The 27953-nt window shown below is 36.5% G+C and overlaps 1 protein-coding gene across 1 annotated transcript in view; it reads left to right on the forward strand.

Moving 5' to 3' along the window:
• The window catches only part of LOC145672571 (uncharacterized), a 196411-nt gene extending 176142 nt beyond the window's left edge, over nucleotides 1-20269 (forward strand). The window contains exons 3-4 of the mRNA XM_081741729.1: nucleotides 17677-18014; nucleotides 20132-20269. Of these exons, the coding sequence (XP_081597855.1) occupies nucleotides 17677-18014; nucleotides 20132-20269 (476 nt within the window). The remainder of the gene's footprint in view (nucleotides 1-17676; nucleotides 18015-20131) is intronic.
• Nucleotides 20270-27953: the final 7684 nt, after the last annotated feature.

The following is a 27953-nucleotide window of genomic DNA, read 5'->3' on the forward strand; positions in this document are numbered from 1 at the left end:
AACCAGTGACCTCATGCACCAGAGGTTAGCGCCTCTACCTCTGAGCCACAGTGCCCCTCTATTAAACTCTAGTCAAGCAAGTACACTGACTTAAAATCTTTATTTTAATGTCCTATAGTTATTCATATATATGTGTAAGAAGATAGATGGTAAATTGAATTGAGTGATAACGATGGAATTGGGGAAATAATGAAAATTAAAAAGAAACAAGACAACCGCAAGACAAAATTGGACGCGATGTTGTGTACTCACTTCACATTTCCAAGCAAACGTTTCGAACATTTCCTGTAACTGTATTACAGTACGCAAAAGAGATTCCGTTGTTAATTCAATTGAAAAGGCAACCGGAATATTGTGGCTGATCGATCAATACAGAATGTTCGAAGATAATTTAATTATTTTGGTGGCTACTATATTTTCATCAGGTGTTTACACAAAGAAAATTAATTTACTTATCGGCATTTGTTGCCGGTAAATTTTGACAGCACATTCATTAAAATTGTGATCATCTCTTTTGATTTGTGTTAGGTATGTCGCTTAAAATGAGTTTAATGAATATGGATTCTGTTTTAATTTTTTATCTTTTTAGATTTTCTAACTACGCTATCCATAATTATGGGAAGTCTTGTAGAACGGCTATGTCCGTTTTTCCGTCCGTCTGTCTGTCTATTGACAGATACCAGAACAAAAACGGTCAGAGATACGGAGAAAAGATTTTCTGATTTGAACTTAGGATTTACATTTTTGAGCCTTCGGCATCTATAAGCATGTTAATCCGTCAGGTATGAGGGATGACGTCCCTCGGCCAGCAAACTATCCGGGGAAAAGGAAGGAAGGAAAGGTTCTGGGATCTATGTTAGGGGCCATCCTGTCATTTGCCTGGTGTGAATGAGGAAAACCCAGGAAAACCTCACTCAGAATGACTGGCCTGAAAAAGCTTTTCACACTTTTTCAACAGAGTATCCCCACCGGGGATCGAACCTGGGACCGCTCGCACCAAAGGTAAGAGCTTTAGCGACGGCGCTACGCAGGGCCCCTTGAATTTACCTATTCTTGCTCCAAGAATAGGTACCATGTCCTCCCTTAACTGCCTATCCAAACTGGAACTGATAGAAATCTACAATGGCCTCTTTCATCATTGATTACCACAAAGTGAAAATGGTAATTGATAGCGGCAGCAGCATTTTCTTTTTCGAAATGGATTCAGCGTGCCAAGGTAACTATTATATCTGTCCTTATCTTCCTGCAAACTGTAGAAATCTGCAGCAACTTTTGATCCTAATTCTGATCTCTTTACAGCAAAAACTATTGTAGGCAGTGAGAAATTGTTTATAAACATGTATACATATACATATACACAGGGCTGGATTAACCCTTCTGGAGGTCTGGGGCCAGAAAAGAAATATGTGGCCTCTGCTGACTTCGCTTAAAACGTTTCTGTGAAAGTACAGCAGGAAGGTTAAGAGAATACACGTAGTTCTACGATATCAACCATGCCATGCATTACCTGATTGAGACTGGATATTCTACAATATACATGTGACTGTAGAACATTTCGATTCAACGAGAAAATATGAATCACGATTATCATGCACTATATTGGATCTTTTTTTGAGTGATTTTTGCTAATTTATTAAGACGGTGGATGTAACAAACGAAGGAACTTGTTTCATATTTTATCTTGTGATGATGATTGTATCTTGTATGATTCCTTATAGACAATTATGCTGTTACGGCAATCAGGTAAGTATTACTAAAAGCAATACTAGTTGGTTAGATAGGCTATTAATAAACTGTATGACGTGTATTTTGTAATTGACGAAAAGAGTATACTAAATAATGCGATGCTACAGTGAACATACATATTAGTCTTATTCAGTGAGTATACAGGTAGAATACCATGGAATGAAAATGAGATATTATTGCAATCGAAACAATGAGTTTTATGACATACAAATCTTTAATTTTAACGATACAAGCTGAATATGATCATGAAGATGCAATTGAACTAACAAACGTTAGAAATGACTTTCATTAGCAGGACCTGGATTTTGTTGACAAGTCAACTTTTTTCTGTTACGCATAAGACAAGGCAAATTCTAATAAAAACGTTATCCATCAACCTTAGGTTCTAAAAATATATTTTTTAGGGTCAACTTTTGGTCACTTTTTGCCGTTTTGAAGTTTCAGGTCATTTTTTTTAAATATTTTAAGGTAACTTTTAGGTCACTTTATGGTCTTTTTATTCTTTTTCTTCTACATAAGGAAATCTTGAAATCTACACTGATTACGGATGTGAAAAAGACGAAGATAAATAAATCTCTTTTCATGCTTCCTGACCATTGGGGAGGAAAAATTGCATTCTTAACAAGCTAATGAAAACTAAGCTGTTACTGGTTGACGAAAGGTGGAGGAGGTTGGTAGGTGGCCGAACGGATAGTTTTGGGTTGTTGACCACAAAAGATGTGATCATATGAATAACTAAAAATGGATTAGAAGGCGTACAAGGATTTTAAACAGGGTTTTTATCTATTATTCTCATGTAGTCTACACTTGCGAACTTTTATTGTTTAGGAGTGCTTCCTAGTTTCAACTCGGGAGTGAATTGACGCTTTCAGTACGTACAATGCCGTACAATGGACTAATCAACGGACATAAATGATCAATGGACTGCAACTAACTGAAACAAAATTTTTTGAATATGAGTGACAAACGTTAATTAAAATCCAATGGATATTTAAAAAATGTCAATGTTTCACGAAATAAACATCTAAGAAAACGCAAATTTTAAGGTCAATTTTTGTGAATTTTAGGGGCATTTTACAGGAATTTTAGTGTCATTTTATAGGTCACTTTCTAGAAAATTTTAGGTCAACAAGATCCGGGCCCTGTTCATTAGCTTCCAAATAACGAGCAATTCTTGTGGGATATGTGTGTTGTATGATTTCCAGCTCTGCTTCTTCAATAGCTTGGAACGCCGTTGCATTTTCCGTTCCGTATCTGCTTTGCTTAATGACATTTCCTGATAAACAATGTCTTTTATTCGTTCCTAGAAGTAAAAGTTCATACATGTTAGGTCAAGAGACAGTGGAGAATATGCTACCCACTCCACCGGCCAAGAAATCTTACGTCTAATTTTACGTATAATAAAGTATTTAGTAGAGGATACAAGCACCACCTAAACTAACATACTAAATATTAATATTGCTGACATTTAGGGGAGAAAATTCAGGCAGTAAATCATAATCTTCCAACTTGGGGTTGACATTATGTAGGAAGCCATGGATAAAGAAAGATATGTAAGTGAGAAAAAGCTAGGTCGTACTTCAGAAGCAACCTGCATACCGATTGCTTTAAGACCGCAAGAAGTGTTGATGGGCTATCAATTAACGATGGACGAAAGGGGTTAAAGAATGAGTCCAAAACACCAAAATAACAGAAGATTAGAACAGGAGAGTGAAACATTGGAACCTTGACACACCAGAGCTACGAGTCATTGAAGACGCTGGCAAGAAGAGGAGTAAGTATAGCATGCACACAGGAAATTAAACGGAAGGGTTCAAGATCTTAGGAAGTAGATGATAAATACAAGTTTATATACACGGGTAGCAACAAGAGAAAGGATGACGTTTGAATTATCTTGGATGAGAATATGAAACAGAAATTGATGAACGTATAGAGAGTAAGCGACAGAGTTATTATGGTCGAGTTTGTGCTAGAAGAAAGTGAAACCTTGAATATAATAAGCATCTATGGCCCTCAAGTTGAGTGTGATGAAGAGGCAAAGCAAGAATTTAGATGGAGCTAAAGAGTATTCGCTAAGAGAAACAAAAGGAAGAGACCTCGTTGATAAGGAAACGGGGTGATGGACTAAAGAATTCATGCAGTTGTGAAGGAGAAGAGGAAATGATACGAAACATGACTGAATTCTGGCAATCAACTAGATCTGAAGGATTACAAAGAAACGAAGATGAACGCCAAGGCATTCTTATGATAAGTTGTACAAGAACCTGGAACTAAAAGAGAAAGAAAAGATGATATACAAGCTTTCGAAGGTAAGAGAGGAGCAAAAGAAACATATTTCACTTGTGCGCCGCATCAAGGATGAAAATAACGAGGTTATGACAAATGAGGAGAAAATAAAGGAAAGCAAGGAAAAGTATTTCCAGGAACTTCTCAATGAAGAAAATCTGAATGAAAATTGCGAAAATCTACCTACCAATCAGGGACTGGTTCGGCCTTTGACCATGGTAGAGGTAGAAAATGCGATAGAAAAGATGAAAAGTGCAAAAGCCCCAGAACTGGATAATAACTCTATCGAAGCATGGAAACGTTTAGAGAATGGAATGCAATGCCTTACTTGACTTTTTATGCATTGTAAACATGAAATATGTCAAAAGAATGGAGAAGCATCTATATTGTAACGGTTTTTCAAAACAAAAGAGAAGTGCAAGAATGTGGAAAACTACAGGGGAATAAAAATTATAAGTCATGCAATGTAGCTCTGGAACAGAGTGTTAGATACAATATTGAGAAAGCAGACCGAAATAACAGAGAATTGTTGTGGTTACATGCGAAGGCAGTCGACAACAGATGCAATATTTGTACCTCGGATTGTAATGGGAAAGTACAGAGAATACCAGAAGGACCTTATGGTTTTCATATGGTTTTAATACTACATGGTTTTCATCTATCTAGAGAAAGCGTATGATAGAATCCCAAGATCTTATTTGGTGGGCACTGGATAAGGAGTGTATTCCGAATATATACGTACATCTATATAATTGAAGGTACATATGTATTATGAATGCAGGACAGGACTTGAAAGCGAGTGAGGAATAACGGAAGTGATTGTAGTTAAAGTGGGACTTCCTCGGGGATCTAGTCTTAGCTCATACCTTTTTGCAATTATGATGGACGATCTTATAAAGAATACCCTTGGAATAAAGTTAGCACCTTGGAATATGCTATTTGCGGACGACATCGTCGTTAAGTGAGACATAGGCAGCACTACAAGAGAAATTAGCTTCCAGAAGAGGAACATTGAAGAGCAAATGCCTTAGAATTTGTAAAACCCAGACAAAATATTTTCATCGTTCTTTCAAGAAAAAAATGTAATCGAAAATATAAGAATACGACTTGAAGAAATACTGTAACAAAAATGCAGAAATAGAAGATGTAACAGTAGAATTAGCTGCGGTTGGACAAAATGGAAAGAAGAGGAAGGATTGTTGTGTGACCCTAAGATACCAATACGTCTTTAAGGAAAAATTTACAAAACTGTAGTGAAACCTGCTATATTATACAGAGCAGAATGTTGGGCGGCGAAGAAGAGAGAAAAGCAGAAGTTGCACTTTTGTTTGGTCAAGATATTTTCAACAAAGTCAAGTGGAAAATATAATAGATACGCTATTACTGCAATTGCAATTGTCCCGGTTATTCTGGCCTAGAATGTTTGTGGACCTACTTTACTGCTCGTTTAAAGGTTGAGACGTTTCAAATGATATGTCACTTAGACTATCTTCCTATCTGAAGTATCGAAGTTATGTCCACTTAGAAAACATAACGAGGAAGCTGTTTCAGTCCCAATGAGTTGCCCACATCTGTTTTTGTTCAGATTTTTGTTTGATTACGATAGCCTCAACGAACTCGGGGATACGACCAGTGGACGAAGTTACACATACAACAAAATCGAATCTCAGGACATACCTTATCGTTTAACATTTTGAAATAACCACCCAGGAAAATTACATATTTAGAGAGCCATTAAGGGCAAAATTGCTCTAATAGATGCATTCCCGGATGCTCTCCTATCTCGGTGTTTCCCTTTTTATCTCCAACCTTTTCTCTCTATGTTTTACCTGAAACACATTCTGTCAAATGGTGGCCGTTTCGTAAACGGTGACCCGCACGAAAAGCAATGTTTCCTACAAACGCAAACCAATATATATATCTTTCTAATGGTCATTACTGTGCCTTTGATTGCATTTAAGGTGACTTGAACAATTCTTCTGACCAGGCGTTCAATGACACCCAGTGGGAAAAATGGAAAATTATCTGTTGAAAGCATTTTCTACCCTTCATCTTATCACATTACCAATGTGGCATTGACGCTGACCCAAACAACGAACTACTGCCACAGATTATGCTCTGGTGACAGGTCACTGTATGATACAGAGATTGCTTTCTCAACCACAAAGTCCTCAAAGCTGTGGGTACGTCAATATATCCATCCAGTCTGTTTACGACATGGTTTAAAAAGCATCAGAATAGACTTTAGCACTTCCTCTGGCACGTTCAGTTTCTTGGCTTGATCCATCCTGGATGACGCAACTGAGTATTGCATAGCATGAAGAACGAATCACTATTCCTCTGGAAACGTTTTCCGAATAATATCCCTCAACTCCGTAGTGAATATAAGCTATACAGATAAGAACTATAGTTGAAATAAATAGAAATAAGAGCTAACTATACCTTGGTAGTGAGAATAGAGGTAAAAGCTGTAGTATAAGTAAATAGATATAACGTATAAATGGTGTAGTGGCAATAAGTATAGGTAACATGCGTAGTAGAAATAAACAGGCATAAGATCTATAGTAGTAATAAGTAGAGCCATGAATACCCCAACGAATGTACGAGCTGTGAATGTGATCTCAACCAAACTCTACACGTCTCTTCGAATATGGTTAGGAATATAGTTAGAAAGAATTTCTATTAAAGCTTGGAAATAAGATAGGTAGATCATTTATGTCTGAGGCCATTATCACTTCTGCGAGAAAGTAGAAAGAAAATGAAACAGAAAAGATATGAATATGGGGGAAATTTTGTCGCAGAGAGATAAGAAAATCTAGTTCTAGAAAAATAATAAAAATATCTTTATCAAATTATGTTTAAGAGGCTAGCGTGCGCAAAAAATATGCTATGTAATATTGGCTAAAGATGGTTCAATATTCCGTTAGTTATTTAAGTTACGTTTTGTTAATTCCTTTGATGACTATGTTTGTATGTAGCAAGGTGATAACATGATGGCTTCAAATTATACTTATTATCTTTCAGTAGGTTTAGTGGTTGTTTGGTTTATTGTTTGATCCTACGACGCGAGAAACCAGGGTTGTATTTGTATTCCCAGCTAGAGCTCATATGGTTTGGATTCAATATTAAGCTGTAGGACTACGTGTTATATAGACTAGATACTGAAAGAAACGGTGAACTCTTATTCAAACAATCATAAGTTGATTATATCTAGTTGAAGTTTCAATGTCAAAATCAAATTAGAATAAAACATTATTTTACTGTTTTATCAGAAACGCAAGGGGCTTCAATGGCCCAGTGTGATACAGCGCTCATTTCTGGCACACGTTGTTGTTGGTTCAATCGGACAAACACTGTGTTTGTGAGTTTCCTTGGAGTTCTCTCGTTTCCTCCCACTTTCATCATTACACTATTATCATCCATCTCAACATCACAATCTCCTTTAGCTTTGGTGCATAATAGTGGGACGTTAAAGTAAAAGGAAAAGTAACATGACCAGGATCTTTCAACCCAGTAAAGGTGGAGTACTATGGATATTATTTGAACATTGTATTGAAAAATGAGAATTGCCTAATGTTAGTAAAAGAATTGTTTTCTTAGCACTAATAAGCACATACGATTGCACATTGTACGAATCGATCAATAGCATCCTACAAGACATTTTAAATTATTCGATATTTTTTTATATGTCAGTACGGCATTTTTGTACATGACACAGAGTAAATGGTCGATATTATTGGTCGATAACTGTGGGAAATAGGTCGTGTGAAAGATGTACAACAACTAATTTAAGGCACAATACAATAATAGACTAGACAAAGTAGCATTTGAACGTAACGAATTCTATTTGTTATGAAATTATAGATCAGTCTATTATATTCTAGAAGATGTTGGAACATATAGAGAGATATATTATATCTACGTTTTGTAATGGACTTTGTCGAAAGAGTTTTAATATATCAAACAGCAGTAAGCATCATGGTTTTCTTTTATTATAATGATTTTTAATACACTAGCTGTGACTAATAACGACGCCAAGGGGGGGGCACGGAGGCTCTGACTCCCTCCCTTCAAGACATGGTGTATTTTAATGTAAGTCAAGTAATGTAATTTTCGGTACACAAAAAATATCTGCCCGCGTCAAAAGTCTCTTTCCCTGAGCTTGCACCCCCCAAAAAGTAATGCTGGCGTCGCCACTGGTTGTGGCTAGCCGGAGAAGATTATCATGAACATTGAAACATTGTCAAAAACCTTCATTGCTGGTTAGAAAAAGAATACAAATATAACGAATAAGATATAGCAATTTGATAACTTTTTTTTTTTTTTTTTATAAATTCCATGTTACCTTGAAATACAAACTTACTGTTCTATAATAGAACCCTGTTCGAGTTTCAAGATCATTTTATCCCTTTAAAATGATAGAAACAGCATTCATCGTTCATAAATCCCACGAACACGAATTTTGAAGAGCTCCTTTGTGGCTAAGCGGTTATCGTACGAGTCTTTGGCGTGGGAGACCCGGATTCGATTCCCAGCGGGAGCTCATGTCGTTAGGATTTCGTGTTAATCATTAGAACACCTCTCGTATAACCTCACTGCTGAAAGGGATGTTAAACTCAAAATCAAAATCAATGAATTTTCAAAATTATTTTAATAGTAAATATAATAGATTTTGAAGGAAAATATTAACAAATAATAATACGTGAAATAAAATGAAGTTTTTTTAGCACGCATCCGAATACACTAGATCGTGATATATATATATATATATATATATATATATATATATATATATATATATATATATATATATATATATATATATATATATATATATATATATATATATATAACGGGGAAAAAGACAAAAGCAAAAGCATGCAATTAGCATAGAAAAATCACACAAAAATGCTTTGGTTCCAGCTTCCGACAACAAACTGACGACAAAACAGATAGGTGACGTAAGCACAGGGGAAATGTATACAAAAACACAGACGAAGAACGTGCTGAGCGTTCGGATTCGAAAGCAGCGTTCGTATTCCGAGGGAAAATTTACTACGAAATTTTCGTTCGTATTCTTAGTTGTTTGAGTTTTGGGAGTGTTCGGATTCCATAGTCAATGCTGTATTTTCCTTTATATCTATTAGTTATATTAGCTGCTATGAATTCATTTGTTGAGATACTTACTTGGGTTCGAAAATACCAAAATTTATGACTTTTCAACTCGAGAAACTTATGCATGACGTCTGAAATACGAAATCGTATAGCATAGGAAGTGTATGTAACATAATTGGAGGTTGTTGCTGGATGTAGTCAAATCCTGGGTCATAGTTTTGCTTATTTCTGAATATTTAAGGGACATTTAAGTAGAATTGAGAAAGAAATCAGTAAATTCCCATTATTACAGTTCCAGTTCATTTGAGAGAGAGACAAAGGACAATTCTAACGTAGATTAACTAGATGAAATGCCCGTTCTTCGCACGGGAAGGCTGGATTTATGGAAAATATTAGAAACGTATATTTGAACCTCTTTTTACCTCCTTCGGATACGTATTTACATCAAAATAAATGGATTATAGATAAGCTCATCCAAAGCTAAATATGTTAACAAGTCAGCAGTGACATAGTGCACATCACGTGAAGAAGTTTGGTTTGATTTCGAACAAACCAAACTCCTTAACAAGTTAAATTTTACGAAGTCTATGCTTAAACGTAACATTTTACCTCAAATTAAATTAAGAATATTTTATGATAAGTGAATATTTGAAGAGAGAAAATATTTATGTCTTTAGATTTCTTGAGTAAAACGTCATTTAGATTCATTTTAGAATTCCATTTCCCGGACAGATTAGTATTTTGTATCCTGAGCATTATACTAACCCGTTAATCTTAACAGAACTGTAAGTAATCTCTACATCAAGGATGAGATCAATAGTTTCTCCCATAGGAATACACGGAGAACAGATTTTTGACTGTCCCTATCGTGAGACCAACTGAATTTATTACCATCATCAAAGAACTCAATTCCTAATTTTTCACCCTCTACATGCTTGCCCAAAACTGACAATGACCCATCAAGTAGTTCATGAGATTTTTTGTCTCCTGGACGGACAGGGGAATTCTGGTTGTACTAAGTTGTTTAAAAATTCATTTCAAAGAGTACAGCAGTTATTCTTTGCGGAAAAATTAAACCTTCTTTCCCTTAAATTCATATTTCAATTAAAGTGTGCTGATAAAAAAAAAAAAAAAAAAAAAAAACCGCCAACCCAAGTAATAATTATGTTCAAAAAATTCATTTTATACGGTTCGATCGTTTCTTCACTTTTGCCATTTCATAAATACGAAACGGGAAATTAGGATATTATAAAAATTGCTCACTTTCTCCCTTCAGAAGCAGAAGTTTTTTTTTTTGGGGGGGGGGGGGACGGAAGCATTTGAAACACACATGTCAACTTATTTTTTTTATTAATGAGTTTATATACCTACTTTTACTTGTCTAACTTAATAATTAGACATTTTCCTTTCGACATAATTTTCAACCCACTTCTTCCTTAGGATACGCATTTTAATCAAAGTGATATGTTAAAACCAGGTTAGAGCTAAGTGCCAACTATGTTGAAAAATTCATTTCAAACGGTTTAGCCATTTTCCTGTGATGAAGAAACAGATAACGTTGATGTCATTTCTGTATACTGAGAGCTACTATAGAAAATGATCTTTCCTCCCTTCCCCGTTACAAACGCTATTTTCGCAAACCCTGGAACACGTTACCGCTTATTGTAATGGTGAACTCATATACTGAGTTTCGTCTCCCAAACACAAAGAACTCTCGAAATACTCTATATTTAGCTCCACGGTGGCTTAGTGGCAGAGCGTTTATCTCTAGTACATGAAGTCCATGGTTCGATCCCAGCTCGCGTCAAGTGAAATTTGTGATGGAAAAACGCCGTGCGCATGGATTTTCTCAGGGTTCTTTCGTTTCCTCCCACACAATAAAGAATGATTGTGTTAATTCAACTCAACTTAACATAGGGCAGTGGTTCCAAAGCGACTACCACTATGCGGTGTTAGTTCAACACAGACCCCGCGGTGTTAGCGTTTAACACAGGGGGTGTGTTACGTCTTTAACACACAACCGGTGTTAACGGGTGTTAAATTCGATATCTGTATTAGTATTTTCGGTGTTGATTCGACACCATGTCAGGGTCGGTAGTGTGGAGAAAAGTGTTGAGTGTTGCACCAACACGAAGAAATTAACACAGTGTGTAGGGTGTTAATTATTTTTTGTGAATATTACACCATGTCAGGAATCAATACAACACAGTCCCTGTGTTACTTCAACATCATTTTATTACTTCACCACACAATCTGTGTCATAATTCAAGGTCAAAACCGTATAAGTAACACCGTTTTGGTGTTAATTCAACACGCCCTGTGTTAATATTTAAGGTCAGACCAACAAATTAACCCCATTTTTGTGTGTTACTACGACACTTATTTCGGTGTTGAAATAACTTTGTGTGTGGTGTTGATGTAACCATTTTTCTGTGTTGGAAAACCATTTGATGTGCATGCTTACGCTTACCGAAGATTCTAATTGTAAAATAAGAATAGTAAATTAGAGAACACTTCATATAGAAAATCTTCATAAAAAATTTTGTCGTCCTTCCCAAAATTTATTGTGAAGTATTTCTTGATAGTGCGAAACAGAACCTTCACCATCTTGTTCAAGAATGATAGGAAACTCTTACCTATATCCTTATAATATGTTTGCCTCTTAATCGTGATTCTACTTGTTTTCCGCCATTTTTGAAACATAGTCCTCAGTATTGACCGGTGAGCTCTAGTGCAGTGTAGAAGTGGCACAATAATACGATGTTGTTTCTCGCTGTTGACATATTTCTTCAGAAACATTATGTAAAACAATTGAAAACACATCGCGCGGTTTGCATGTTGAAAGTTTGCGTATACCTGAATTTGTTTAAGTATTTCTTTCTACTGTGTTTGTCTGTAGCTTAAATCCTTAAGCCTTTATAATTAGATGCCTAACATATTTGGCAATCACGCAAAAAACAACACCGAAGATTCTACACTTGTGTTAATTTAACACACAAACTGTGTGTCATTTAAACTACCGGCATTAGAAACACAACTTCAAATGGAGAATGATTTGTTCTAACAGCCTGTTTGTGTTATATTTTAACACAATCGTGTTAACACATAGGCATGTCGTTGAAATAACAGGACGATTTTTTACAGTGACTTTCTTCATTCCACCATTTCACTCATATCTCATTATCACCGTTTCCTTTAATCTAGCCGGCGTAAGTATGGGACGTAAAACATAAAGGTTTCATTTTCGTTTCTATTTTGGCATAAATCTTAAACTACCCTCTCTCCTGTGAATTTTCCTCTTTCCCCTTAGGATACGGATAGAATAAATCTACATAGTCTACAGTCTTTCCTAGACTATGGTCTCTTCTGTACAGTTAACTAGAATTATGCAAAGCCAATGATATGGGTTTGTATAAAGGACAAACATTTATTTTTAGCTCCTGGGGTAAGCGTATTCATGCTTACAATTCCACCCCAGATGTATATATATATGTGTGTATGGTATGTGTGTATATTGTTTCTTATTTATCGGAAACTACTGCTCGAATCTAAACCAAATTGGTGGACATATAAGAAGAGCGCTATATTTGGTGACTGGGTGGTACTTTATTTCTCGGTAGGTACTGGCTAGATCTGAATCAAACTTGGTGCGCGAGTAGCCAATCGCGTAAAATATAAAGACCGCAATATTTGGTGGCCTAGCGGTTAGAAACAGGCTCTTCTTGGCTAGGCTTGGCCACAGCTTTGCACGCTGGGAGTTTCTGAGTTGATTCACCGACTGTCCCAATCACGTCATATGCAAGATTAAAAGAGTAATTAAAAAAAGAAATACAAGAAGAGAAAAAATTAAAATACGAAAACCATTAATTTTTTATGGCGAATTAATGATTCGAATGATACATTAAATGTTAAATAATGCAAACGTTCAAAATAATTTGAGTGATTTCAACTCCTAACAGTTTTCTTTATCAAGTGTGCGAATTATTTAAAATTTTACTCATTGTCCGAGTTTTATTGATAAAACTTACAGTACAGTAACTCACAAATGTTCCATATGAACTTCCTTTGATATTCTGCTTATATCAATTCGATAATCTAATTCCTTTCACACCATGTTTGAAAGATAGCATGTTTTCATCAACAATTTACACTCCAGCAATAACGTACACTTGCAGCTCATGAATATCTTGAGGTAAGAATGGTTTGTACACAATGTGTTTGAGATGTCCCCCGAGAAAAAAATCTCAGTGGTGATCTTGGTAGTGTTTTTTCTCTCTCTCTGTGGAATTCTCTCGACATCTGCCTCAGACGTGGAAGTCCTATCAGTCTATTTTCACTTTCAAATATATCCTGTTATCTTGAATAACTAACCCTATTTGCGAATGGAGTTGTTTGATGCTGGTTCTTTATAAAATTTTGTATAAACGAATCCCATCTCGAACACTCACTACAGGCCGATTAACGTGAAGTTGTATGACACAAATTGTATTTGGACCATAGGCAGGAATATTGCAATGTGTCACTGTGCCACCTGGCACAAGAGTTTTGAACCACTAAATCGTGCAAAAAGAAAGAGAAAAAAGAAAATCTTTAAGATGAAGTCTAAAGTATTTCAATATAAGTTTAATCGATTTAATGTTCAGGGAACGATTTCTTATGGTTCAAATGACCACTTTTGGTTTAACGTCCCACGAATATGCACCGAAGCTAAGAGAGATGATGAGATGAGATAAATGATAATGGTGGAATAACAAAAGTGGGAGGAACGAGTTGAGTTGATTTTAGTTGAGCGTCCCGTTCAGTAGCGAGGCAATATGAGACGTGGACCTACTGATTAACGTGGAATCCGAACCACATAAGCTCCCGCCGGAATCGAACCCGAGTCTCCCACGCCAAAGGCGTGTACGCTAACCGTGTACTCAAAAAAAAAAAAAAAAGAGAAAGAAACACGATGTACATAAGATTTTACATTTTCCTTTTCTTCTTTTAACTTTATCAACTTACGTTCTTTTTCCTTTCGTATCATTTTATTTCCATTTTTCCCCTTGAAATGAGAATAAAAAAGAAACATCTAGAGTGTAAAGAAATAATAAAGTACATTATATGATATGGAAGTATTCACAATTGAAAAGACGGCATTTGTCGAGTTACTGTCCCTTCCAGCATCGAGGTAATATGAGACAAAGATTTACAGGTTAACGTATAATACGAATAACAAGCTCTCAGTGGGAATCGAACCTACGTCCACGGACCGTATAGTCACGATGGAGTTCTGTAAGGAGTATCTGTGGCTCTTTGAAGAGTATATATGTCACAGTTAGAAGACAGACAATAACAATCTGCTACTTAGTGTATGGGTGTTTCTAAACAACACCGACAACATTTGGGAGGTGATTCCTGACGCTAAGATAAGACAAAAACTATAGACCAACCTAGATGCACAAAGCTTCCTTTCGGAGTTATAGGCTGCCGAAAACATGAAAAAATGAACATTAAAGGTCGATAGTTCCAAAACTATGGGACCTACCGTAATTGGATCAAGACTTCACTTAGGAACTAGTATGTGCCCTATCCAAATATCCAAGTTTCAGAATTCTGTGGTACTTCCTCAACAATTTGTATAGAGGCAGTTGGAGAGTACTTTATATTATGTGTCCGTAGCCAAACTCCTTCTGTAAAAATTGCTTCATGAGTACCTTAGGATTCTAAAGCATGAATCTTTGGATAGGGCAAATTTTAGTTCCTAAGTGAAGTCTTGACACGACTACGATAGGTCCCATAGTTTTGGAGCTGTGAACTTTTAAAGCTCATTGTTTCATGTTATCGGTAGCCTATAACTCCGAAAGAAAGTATTTTTGCACCCAGGTGGTTTATACTTTTTGTCTTATCTTGGTGTTAGGAACCAACTCTCAAACATTGTCGATGTTGTTTTGAAACACTCTGTATATATATACCGGTCCGTGGTTCCTCAGATGTGAACAGTTTCTTCGTGCACATAGTGCACCGTCAAAGTATGTTCCTTCGCCTTGATTTGCAATTGCAATGTAATCCATATTCTCTAAGGAAGTGGGATACGTGCACTGCTAGACCGGGTGCCTACCAGTTCACCTACTAGTCAAGGCGGTTCTGTTAGGACTTCCCATGCCCTGCAGGCATGGTGTCCGAACGTTAATCCAAGCTCACTTCCCGCCCGCGCGTTATTTAGATTCCTGGAATATGCTCACATAAGCTGCCGAAGTCCATGGTATGACCGCAGCCCTGCACAATCCAACCCAATCTGGGAGCCCCAGTAATACCCGGAAAGGTTTGTTCAATCAATCTCGGCCCTGCCTACCTCTGTACGTTCACTGACTACCCCTTCCGCGTAGAGGCATCGCTTGTGTTAAATCACCATTTTAGTTTAGTGCCAGCTCCTTATTCTGCAGAGCTTTATCCCTTTTACTGGGATCAGAAACCATTATTCAGATACCTGGGATTGGCATTTTCCCCTGCAATGAGTAAACTGACATTCCCTTCTCGGTATGATCGTCCAAGCAATACGGGACTTCCTCTAATTACGGTAGGGGGCATAGTGGCTTAGAAGTAGAGCGCTTAGCTCTGTTGTGTGGAGTCCCTGGTTCCATCCCCGGCTACGTAAATTTCTGGTGTAAAACGTTGTTCCCGTGGATTTTCTCGAGGTTCTCCCGTTTCCTCCCACATTCTCTCACACCAATTCTTCCTTCATCATTTACTTGCCGTAACCATCATTTCCCTTAACCTTAAGAGGATAATCGTGGAAATGTTAAACCGAAAGATTCTTTTTCGAGCTTAAGTCCGCTGACCATATAGTCAAAATGAAGTTATGTAAAGGACAAGCACCAAAACCGACATACCATTTTGTTTTTGGCTCATAAAGCTGAACTGAAGGACCGCGATTATGAAGTAAATGTATTCCTTTAAACCAGCAACAGTACTCAATAAAATAATCACTAGAAGGACCAAGCCATCATTTTGACGGCATTACTTTAAACAGTTTTCTATATATCATATATTTATTTGAGTTACGCAACCAAACTTTAGGACTTTTATTACTTTAAGGAGAGGTTTGATATAGCATATAAATATTGTGTGTCTGTTTTAAATAAATACCTATTTTTGTGGTATACCCCTGGAAGGGCCAGACCGTCAATTTGACTGCCTCAATAAAAATTTACATTTTGTTGTTAATTTGGACAGTTTTATAGGTTGTACGCTATATGGTAGTATCTCTGTTGGAAACGATACATTTTGAAATATTTTACATTATTTTTCCAATGAATTTGCTATTTTATATATATGATTTATTTCTGCTTTCCGTTGCTGTAAAGGTAAAGTATATGGCACTTCTTTGAATGATATTCTTCTTCAATAATGTTCGTATCTGTTTGGTAATACTGTTCTCTGTAGAAATAAAGGTTTTCTTGAAAGTACATACGAATAATTACAAAAACAACATGAGACCTGATAAAAAGTGACGTGACTAGGGATGCACGCGAGACGCGAGAAGTCTCGTCTCGTCTCGCGTCTCGTCTCGCATTTGCGAGACGAGATGCGAGACGAGACTGAAAATCTTATGCGAGACGCGAGACGAGACTAAACCATGCGAGACGAGACGCGAGACGAGACTCGGTTAAGTCTCGCACGAGAAGTCTCGCGAGACTTCTCGCAGTCTCGCAACATTTATAAATTACATTTAATTGTATATTTAGTGATTTTACATTTATTGAGTTTTCTAAGTTGAGCGTTAATGTCTCCAGGAACAAAAAAGTGATTGGGGCAATAGACATTTTATGAGATTTATTATTATTCAAGGTTGATTTTCAGAATTAAAGCCTTCTTTAGTTTCTAAACATCATTAAAAAAGAAAAGCTTTGTAAATTGGAAATTTATTACAGCATCGATTTAGGACTTTATTTTGCGACACAAACACATTCACGCAGGCGCGCACGAATACATGAACAACTGTTTTTGGTCTGAAAAGCGAATAAGACTCCCTATTGCTGCGAAATGTGATATTTCTGTTGTTTCTCACTTTTTCACATTACTGCTAACGATTAATATTGGGGGATGGCGGGGAAATTCCCTCTCGTTAAAGTTTATCCCCGGTCCGGCTCGCAGAAATAACATGATATTTTTACATGGAATAAGTATTTTCTTTCTATATATTTATCAAAAACATCCCCCTCTAGTTCAGAAGTTTAATTCAAATACTGGTTTGGTAGGATGGCCCTATAGGTTTGGTGGGAGATGGTAGGAATAGCCCTATATCTGTCAGTAATTTTATTTTCTGCAACACTATATAAGTTGAAAGCGAAAGTTGATAAAATGCGATAATGCAACATTGCTACAAGCGCGAACGAATCAAAAGAATTGGGTCGTATGGTGTTGTGAGGAGTTCTTTTGTTATCTACAAGCGTTTTTGGTGGTATAAAAACATCTTTATAATGGAAAATCACCCTTCAAGGAAACGACCAAAACGTGTAAATGTTGATAGTGGCGACGATATTTTAGAAGAGCCAAATGGGGATCCAGTTGAAAGTGAAACGGATTCAGGTACTATTTCTGCAAGTTCGAGTCTTGAATCACCCAAAACAGCAGGGCGTAAAAGTAAGTTCCAGGATTACTTTGAAATTGCGACGAATGCTGAGTTGGCTATTTATAAAGTATGTAAGCCTAAGAAGATAGAATTGAAAATGCATTCTCGTAATATAACGGGGCTGAAGAAACACTTGCAAAATATTCACAAGAAAGAGTACGCGATTCTCTACCCCGACAGCGACAAAGATCAGAAGAGTAGCTACAGGAAGGAGGATATAACAATATATTTCCCTCAGAAGAAGGAAACTAAGGTAAGTTCATAGCATATTTGACAGTGTCTAAAGTGTTGAAAATTAATTATCACTATTCCCCGCGGCACTCCGGTTGCGAGCCATTGATTTATAATTGTTATTAGCATTTTGGGGATCCTATGATACAATTTGTACCATACGGGTGTTTCATGGTACATTGCGTTATAACTTCTATTTGAGCTTTTTCGTCCGTTTTTTTTGTTTTGTTTTGTTTTTCAACTCCAGAGGCATTGTAGAAGACCTTACGTATGGTTTCACACGTTCCTGCGTCCAGACATAGGAGGTGATGACGTCATAATTTTAAAAATATATATTTTCCCTTATTAAGCCTATGTTCATTATTTTTTGGCGGGCTTATTTTTTCACGTGGAAGATTGAAATTTTGCACAAACATTCAGTCTACCGAGTAGTATTTATCAGATTTTTTTCAGATCTCTGCGTTAAAACAGGGGGTATCCAGAGGGGGAAACAGTTGAAAAAAGGGATATTTAGACCCAAAAAATCCCGTTTTTCGGGATTTTCTCTCCTCACATACATGATGGAGACACGTGAGTCATACCGTCTGAAAGGCAGTTCTATTCTGAAGAGAATGATGAGCGAAACATGACCCTAGGGTAATTAGGGATGTCTCAGGATTTTTTTCCCTGAGATCATGGTGTTTTGCGGTAATTTGGGGCATTGTGGGGATTCTTGATAAAATTTCTCCCGCCCTTACTATTCAAGATAGAAACTTGAAATATGGTACACACATTTAGTCTACCAAGTACTATTTATCAGATTTTTTTGAGTTCTCTACGTTCACACAGGGCTGCTCCAGAGGGTCCCAAAGTTTGAAAAATATCCCTCAAAATTTTCCCTTTGACATCACTTTTCCCTCTCCTGGTATATGGTATAGGCAAGCAAGTGTTACCATTTGAAAGCCAGCTCCATTCTGAAGAGAATGATGTATGAACCATGATCCTAGGATAAATAGTGACGATGCAGTAGTTGCTTGACTGAAAGTCTAAAAAATAGCCCAAAAAGCCAGGATCTGGATAATTATGTTGTATATCAGTTATTTAGGTTAGTATATTAGTATATGTTATCCACAAGTCCGTTGACACAAGTAATGTTATTCCTTGGTGGCTGGTGTAAAGGGAGATAGGCGACAATAGATAGCAGCACTGTTCTCCTACACAAGTAACGTATTGTTATATTTTCTCTGCTGCTTCCACAAATTTAATGCTAGAGAGTTTAAACTTTCTGAAAAGAAAGTTCAAAACTATTCTAAGGGAACAATCCGTGTCAATTTTGGATATTATGACGTTAGAGCATTCCTCGGACTAGAAGCAGGCAAAGACAAGGCTGAAATCCGGCTAAATAAAGACGAAGAAATTTACATATAGATATAGTAAAGGATCCGGGTTTGGTTCAATGAGTTCAGATAAACATATACGGAAACGTTATATTCTTTATATCCTAATTACATTAGCGACTTTTTTTTCGGGGCAAAAATGTGCCCGCATTTCATACTGGAAAATATTGCTGGAGACCTCTAAGCTGGAAAACAGTGTTGGATCCAGCAACAATTTATGCTGGTTTTGCAGTAAATTATGCTGTTAATTTGACGAAAATTAATGGTCCAGCAATCAAATTCCAGCACAACTTTTCTTTTAATTTGGGGCGGAGGGGACACAAATTCGGATACATGTTGAACTCTAGGTTCCGTCTCCTTAGGATGTTATGAACATTCATCCCATGGAAAGCAATGGCAACCAGCATGGGTTCACCTCGCCAAGGGACTTTTAGGTCAAATACCTGCCTTCGGACAGAATATCACATCATCATTCATTAACAGCCATAGAATAACACATTACAAAATTTTAACCCAGGATATATGCGAGACTGCGAGACCATGCGAGAAAGTCTCGCGCGAGACGCGAGACGAGACTCAAAATTTTATGCGAGACGCGAGACGAGACTTCACATTTGCGAGACGAGACGAGACGCGAGACGAGACCAACATTTGAGGCTGCGAGACGAGACGAGACTTTTCCATTTCTCGTCTCGTCTCGTCTCGCGTGCATCCCTAGACGTGACTTCTGGCGATTTGAGTGAAAATGAATTTCTCTTGGAAGAACAACAGTGGTAGTACTTCGATGAAGGCGGCAGTAGTAGTGAGAATGCAGTGTCTGAAGTTGCTTCTTCGGATAAAAGGAGGAAAACAGATAAAGAAGCTTCCAGAAGTAAAGATGAAATATCTTTATAGCAGCTGATAGGACATGCTGGATAACAGTGGACAAACAGAACAATGGCGTACTGCCTCACACAGCATCCTTCGCGAGAAACGTGTTTTTTTAAATATATTATGCGTTACATCATATTAAAGATGGTGATTTTGTTAGTGATTTTCGCTTGTTCATAGAAGAAACAATGTTGAGAAACATTCTGAAATGCACCGTTATTGAAACTCATAGACAGCGTAAGATTCTCTTTGGCTGCTGTCAATTTCTGAACCCGTTTCATTTCTAGCAATATTGATATTTCGTGTAGTTTCAGATATACTCGTAAAGGAACTATAGAATGAAAGCTCCCCAGTGTTCTACAGAAAGATTATGGGAAGAACAAGGTTTGTTGAATTAATGAAGTATCTTCGGTTTGATGAAAAGTGCCCTAGCAACTCAAGGCTGAAAGCCGACAAGTTTGCTTCATCATCTGTGTGGAACTTATTCATTGAGAATTGTATCTGACAATATAAAACCCACGAAAGTGTTTGTGTGGATGAACAGTTATTTCCTGCTAAGATGAGATGCAAATTCAAATAATCCAATATATCCCTGACAAATTTGGATTAAAATTTGGCTACTTGCAGATGTGAAGTCAAGATATGTACTAAAAGGCATTCTCTATCTAGGAAAGGACCAAGAACGACGTAGGGACTTACAGTTATGCAAATATTTTGTTCTGAAGACGATGGATCCTTTTCTCAACAGAGGACTGAATGTTACTTGCGGTAATTTTTCTTACAAGTTAAAAATTAGTCGAATCTTTGAAAAAGAAACAGATGACCTTGGTTGGTAGTATGCGTCCAAATAGAGGAAAACATCCCAAAATGTGCTTGAATCAGAAAGAAAAGGATATGTTCACTACAAATGTTTATGGATATCAATCAGGAAATTCACTCACAGTACACAAGTGTAACCGCAAGAAAAATGTTGCTGTCTTTTGTTCAGTGCATAAAAGTTGAAATAAAAATGTATTGAAAACTTAAATTCACTTTCATGTAATAAAAAAGTTCGAAATAAAAATAATTATTTTGGTGTATTATACACAAGGTCTGCTATAAAGAAAAGTAACCCAGCCAATGTCTACAGGGTAGCTAGGGTGATTACTTGACTGGTAAAAAAAGGATTTCATCCGTAGAATATAAGTATTATTCCTTTATTTTAAATTTTTGTCATTGTCCTGAGAGTGAACTTACGATATTAATATTATATTTAATATATTGGCGGGGTTTAGTGGTTCACCCTGTATCATATCACGACAACAACTTACATGAAATATAAGCTAGTCGACAAAACACATTACCTAGGTAAATTAAAGTTAAAATGACAGAAATATAAAGAAAATATATATATATCTCTTGCAATTAAATAGCCGTCAAAATGACGGCTCGGGAGGTAAAATTTTCCCTACTAAGACTACTAGGGAGTTGATCCTTCTAGTGTTATGTAACCAGTTTTAAAAATTGCCATATATTGCCACAATTAAGACGATTTGTTCAATTATCTCCGAATCATATTTTTAGAAACCAGGCCCCAAAACCGACATACCTTCAGAAAATTATGTTGCAAAATGAAAAGAAGATATCTTTTTAAATTTGTATTTTTATATTCTTGTATAAATTCTGTTACGCACAAAAGTAGGTTTACTTGTCACATACTATTAGATCTGCACCATACGTTGCTTATTAAAAGTATAAATAAGTGCTGATAGAAATAGTCTTATCGTGGTATTAGGCACAATTCACAGTTCTAAATAGTCTACACATTATGGGTATTTTGTAAGTTAAGTAAGCATTAAGAGCGAGTATTGCTATGGAATTACATATTCAGTCTAGATCAATGACAATAATCGCAGATATAAAGGTCCCCTTCAATACTGACACATTCTGTGTGTGCCCAGACCTCACATGATATACACTGAACCCATTTTTCTCAGCTAGTGTCTTCCGAAAGGAGTCTTTGAAAAAAATATTAATAAAAAAGAAAAACGGAATGCATCATTACTCTCTGGTACACTGGACACTAAACTTTAATCTGATGATGAGTCATTGTCTGCTTGGTCATACCTTAGCGTTTTCCTTAACCTGGACGTAGATTAGGACTTAACCCTACTTGCATTTCCTTTTGAGTCTCCTTTTCTACCTGCGTTCAGTTTAGCTTCTCTCTGCACCTTCTTCTAAATCATAGGTAACAGTTCTCTTTTATACGGTGACGAAGTTACCACTGCCGTTTGAGTAGCTTTACGGCCTCTGACAGGTTTACAGACTTGTAAATGAAAGGGTATGTCGGTTTATAGAATAAAGTACTTCTACATGTTTGCACATGTTTCACTAGCAAAGAGTATCAGTTCTCACAATAACCACGGTGATTTGCAAACTTAATAACTTAAAGAATAAAAGTATGTAATGAGTAAATCATCTACCTCTAAATAATTATCTATTTCTGATGATAAAATATCAACAGAAATTTTAGCATAACGAAGAACAAAACAATGCTCCTCACACACTAATCCACCCTCACAACTGCTTTAAACTGCACTTACTCCACCTAGTGGTGAGAGTAGAAACTACTTATAATGTCTCGGCCAGAGTGCAGCGTGTTCCAGCCTAAAAAAAAGGCAGTAGGTCGGTTTACGGACCTATGTCGCTTTTGGTGCTTTTCCTTTAAGTAATAAGTGTGGCATTTTGAAGAGTTTGTGTCACAGCTAGTAGACAAACAATAACAACAAATGCAATCTACTCATGAGTATTTTAAAATATAACCCAGAACGTAAATACATAATTAATCCGTTCCAGCAGAAAGAAAAAACTTACACAGTGTATCAATGGCAACTAACGACACATATATCAGCACAATAATTATTTTTTTTTTCTTTTGTGAAAACTACGCATAGCAATTTACCTTCATAGCTCGTTAATTTGTTCAGATCGAAGGCATCTTTCAATTAATAGTGTCTCACCTTTGGACAACACAATCATCATCATCAAAGGTATTCTGCAAATATTGACAGATTACTCACTACAACTTAGAAGCTTACATGCTCCACAATCTTCCGCTAACCTCTTTGTCTTCACGTACGATTTCTCTGTTTTGACATCGTTCATTAATTGCAGTTTCCTTCGCCCTCTCCCTCTCTCTCCTGCCACAATACCCTCTAAAACGTTCGACTCAGTTAATTCTCTCCATTCCTCTCAACACCCATATTTCGAAAGCTTCCAGTCGTTCTTCATCATTTTGGCGTAAACTCCATATTTCTTCCCCATAATGTACAATACTCCACACGAAGCATTTTATGAGTCTTTTCCTCAACTCTTTATTCCATAGTTAATCAAAAGTTATTTTTTTGAGTTAATTATAATCTTGGAGTGCATCTCATTAACTATACTGAATGCTGTTATATTGTGCATTCCATAATGAAAAGTTTGATGAGAGTGAACATTTGAGTCTCAGTTTCACCTTAATAGATGGCATTATTATCATACGTCATCTATATTTACGAGGGCCAGTCAAGAAGTTCGCGGAATATAGTTGCAGTTTTGGCATTTGTGACGCATTCACAATGAAACTTGTAAAGTGCAGTTTATAAGGTCCCAGTTTATGAATTTGACAAGTGCGAACACGTCATAACAGGTAATCTGCGAGTAGTGTCGCTGAACTGTAGAATGTTTGGTGATCAGTTGGCGCAATTTGGCAGGTCGAGCAACACGCTAACATCAAGCTCATGTGCGAATTGGAGAAATCTGCTTCAGAGACTTTAATACACTTAAGAACAGTTTAGCATCGTCGGATACTTGACTCTCTTCAAAGCTAAAAATGGACTTCAAAGGTCAGAACCAACGCAACGACTGAACTTTTGAAAGATACCAACAGAAGGAGCAATGACAGGAGCGATGGAGCAAACACATGTGTTCCGAAGGTGTCCACTTTGCAGACGATTAAGTAAGTGTGTATTTATGTTGTTGCAATGGAAGAGCTACCACGAAATTCTGGGAACGTTTCGACTGTTCCTCATATGTTTACAAAAAGTGTTTTTTTTTTTTTTTTTTTGAATTTCACAAAAACTATGCATGAGTATTCACTTTCATCCATATATCTGTACTGAGTTTTGAAAAAACGAAATCTTGTCAGTTTAACGTCCCATAATTATGCCTGTCAGGCTAAATGAAACAGAACGATAATGGAAAAATTGGTGGAATGTACATGTGGGAGGAAACGGGAGTGCCCAGAGAAAACAGACAGACACGCTGTTGTGCACCACAAACTTACTTGGCCGGGAATTGAAATATAGACCCCACGCACCAGAGGTAAGCGCTTTACCACTGAGACACACTGCTCTCCCTTGTTTTGGCTTTAAAGGGCTGTGTTGTTTGGTACATGTCTCATTTTTGGACATTTGTTCCTTTATATGCCAATAATATGTTGTAAAATTTACGAATCTCAAGTTAATATTACGGAACGTTTAAGAAGAAGAATAGAAATGTTTACTGACGCAGCCACTTCTCACAACTTGCGTCAGTTGGACGTCAGTGGTTGAGTGAGAAGTTCATAAAGCAAAGTTCTTGTTGCTTTCCAAACTCCTGTCACCTGGAAGAAAAACCGCTACCAAAAGCATTAACCGCAAAATTTCTAACATATTTGTAAAAGCACGAAAACTTCACAGACATTGTTCTGTCCAGTAATTGGCTGAAGTATGCGTATACACATTAAAGATTAACAGTTTACTAAAACACGTTGCTCTAACTACAGCTTATTTAAAAAAAAAAATCATTTTCATAAGATTAAAGGGATTAATTGCGTCACTATACTGTGGAAATACAAATAATATCCAAGCATAAGCCGAATAAATAAAGATGGTGAATGGAAATTTTATTATACGTTTTACTTCTATATATGGGATAGAACTAGGGGTAAAAGTGAGGGGGAACGTGGGGGGCGCCGTCCCCGACCTCGAAAATATTTATACGGCGTCCACTTAGTTTCTTAAAAAATTACAATGGACAAAAATAGGCAGGGGGACTGCTTGATTTCATGCCGCTAGCTACCGTCCCTCTACCTTTTCAGATATAGTTTTACCTCCGGATAGGACAACGGCTACATGCTTCAACTAATCTCCATTTTATCATTTAACAATTTGTAACATTAACTGCAATTATCACGAACGTCATATTGTAGGATGTAAACATTTCGTTTTAACGTCAGCAAATACGTGTCTACCTTGTATGATGCGGGTGATCGGTTCCAAGAAATGTCATAGCTAACAAAAAGCACGTTGTTCAAGGTCTACTCACAATGAGTTTAATTTGAATTTGTTCATAAAAAATTAAAACGTTAAATAAATTGCATGCATAGAAACATATCAACTAAATGGTCCATCAATTCTTTTAAATATACACAAGTTATGATACAATAATATCTCTTCAAGTGTAAGGAAAAATTATAAGGTATCTCAAGTGTAAGGCTTCTGTAGTTATAATGACAGGTTTAAAGATTTCTGTAGTTATAATGACAGGTTTAAAGATTTCTTTAGTTATAGTGAAAAGTTTAAAGGTTTCTGTAATTATAATAATGACAAGTTTTAAAGGTTTCTGTAGTTACGATGACAGGTTTAAAGGTTTCTATAGTCATGATAATAGGTTTAAAGGTTTCTTTAGTTATAATGATGACAGATTCAAAGGTTTCTGTAGTCATAATGGTAGGTTTAAAGGTTTCTGTAGTTATAATAATGACAGGTGTAAAGGTTTCTGTACTTATAATGACAGGTTTAAAGTTTTCTGTAGTTATAATAATGGCACGTGTAAAGGTTTCTGTAGTTATAATGACAGGTTTAAAGGTTTCTGTATTTATAATGACAGGTGTAAAGGTTTCTGTAGTTATAATGACAGGTTAAAAGGTTTCTGTAGTTATAATGACAGGTTTAAAGGTTTCTGTAGTTATGATGACAGGTTTGAAGGTTTCTGTAGTCATAATGATAGGTTTAAATTGACTAAATGCTTTGTATGTTACATTATCAGCCACTGATTCCTTTTAGGTTATATGTGGATAACCACCTCGATGACCAAATAATATAGATAATATAAACCATGACAACTAATACAGTATATAATTAGGTAGCAACATTTTAGTATTTAGGTAAAAGAAAATACCTGCACAAATATGTATTAGGTTCCTATTCTTTTAATAAGTCATCGTTAATTACAACTCTCCACTTAATATTAAACATTGTATAGTTTTCGCAGGTCAAACTCACTGCTAATTAAGAATACATGTAATCGTTACAGTTATATATTACACTAATCTATACCGATACATAATAACACCAGAAGGTCGATCAGGAACTACGCTTTCTTTCAGCTACTGTCTAATTTCCTAGACTTTTACTATTACTAGGAATTTTGCTATTACTAAATATCCACAGATGTAACCGTTTTATGTCCAATAGTTTCCTCCGACACAGGAATGTCCTTAGTTCCATCTAATGCATTTGTTAAACATCTGTTCACAATTCACTGGATATGCTTGTCCAAGCAGTCTGGATCCATTCCAAATGTAGAGATACTAAAGGTTTTTTCAACTTTCCTGTTGAGATCGCTGCATAATCACCTACAGAAAACAGTTGTTTTACAGCTGTCTCAGATGATCGTTAAATTGCATATTTACCACTACATCTAATACTTGTAGTTGCAAAGTCATTCCTCAAGGTATGTGTTTCATTCCAGGATTTCTTAGTTCACTGATAGTGTCAGATGCATTTTGAAAGCATCAAAGATTAACATTCACGTTTCTTCAGAAGAGTACCTGGTGCTCTAGACTCTGCGGAGCCAATCTATAGCCAGCTCATTGCTCATCAACCCTTTTCTGGTAAAGAGATATGGCACCAGGCGTCAGCTGTTCCTTTGGGACAGCTTAACGATTAGATGACGTAGGGCGGCATGTTTTGTTTCATCTGCAAGAACGCACAACTTCACTGTGATTCATGATTTTTCGTTACCCATAGTGCAAACCAACTCACTTTTGGCGCTTTTCTCTTCAACTGTTGTACTGGATGGCATGTTAAAGTACTATGAAGCGTCGTCTGTATTTCTAATTTGCCATAACAAATAATTATGCTTTATTTTAGGATCTATAAGGTGTTGCTGATACTCGATCAACTTCTCCTCATACAATGCTGTAAGATACTGAACAAGAGGTATTCGACATCGTAGTACAAGTTCGTTGCGTCGCGTCAACTATGTAGAGCACCCAGGCTATACGTTGCACGCCCTATTATTGTTCAAACTCACGTGCTTTCATTTGTATGATATGATGAGAAACAGTTAGTCCTTCTTTAAGTTTTTCACACACAAATCCCACTGCATCCATCTTAATATTTCCGATGTATCCGGCTGGGGAAATACTGAAAGATTTCCTAGTCTATTGAGCATTGTTTTCGCATCCTTTATCCTTTTGTCAACTCCGAACACTGGCTTCTAGATAAATGTTTCCTTAGTAATATGCAACCTAACTGTATTTAGACGTTAAATAGGTTGTATACTATTAAGTTGATTTCAATATTCTAATCAAACTCCGCATGGTAAATACATGACGCTGCTTCTTGATATAAATCGTAATGTGTGCTTGGTTCGAGCTTAGAGACTTACTTTAGTTTAAGGGTGGAATAGAAGAGGGCAGTAAAGGG

This window comes from Thermobia domestica, chromosome 16, assembly GCF_964235325.1.
Source record: "Thermobia domestica chromosome 16, izTheDome1.hap1.1, whole genome shotgun sequence".
NCBI lineage: Eukaryota > Metazoa > Arthropoda > Insecta > Zygentoma > Lepismatidae > Thermobia > Thermobia domestica.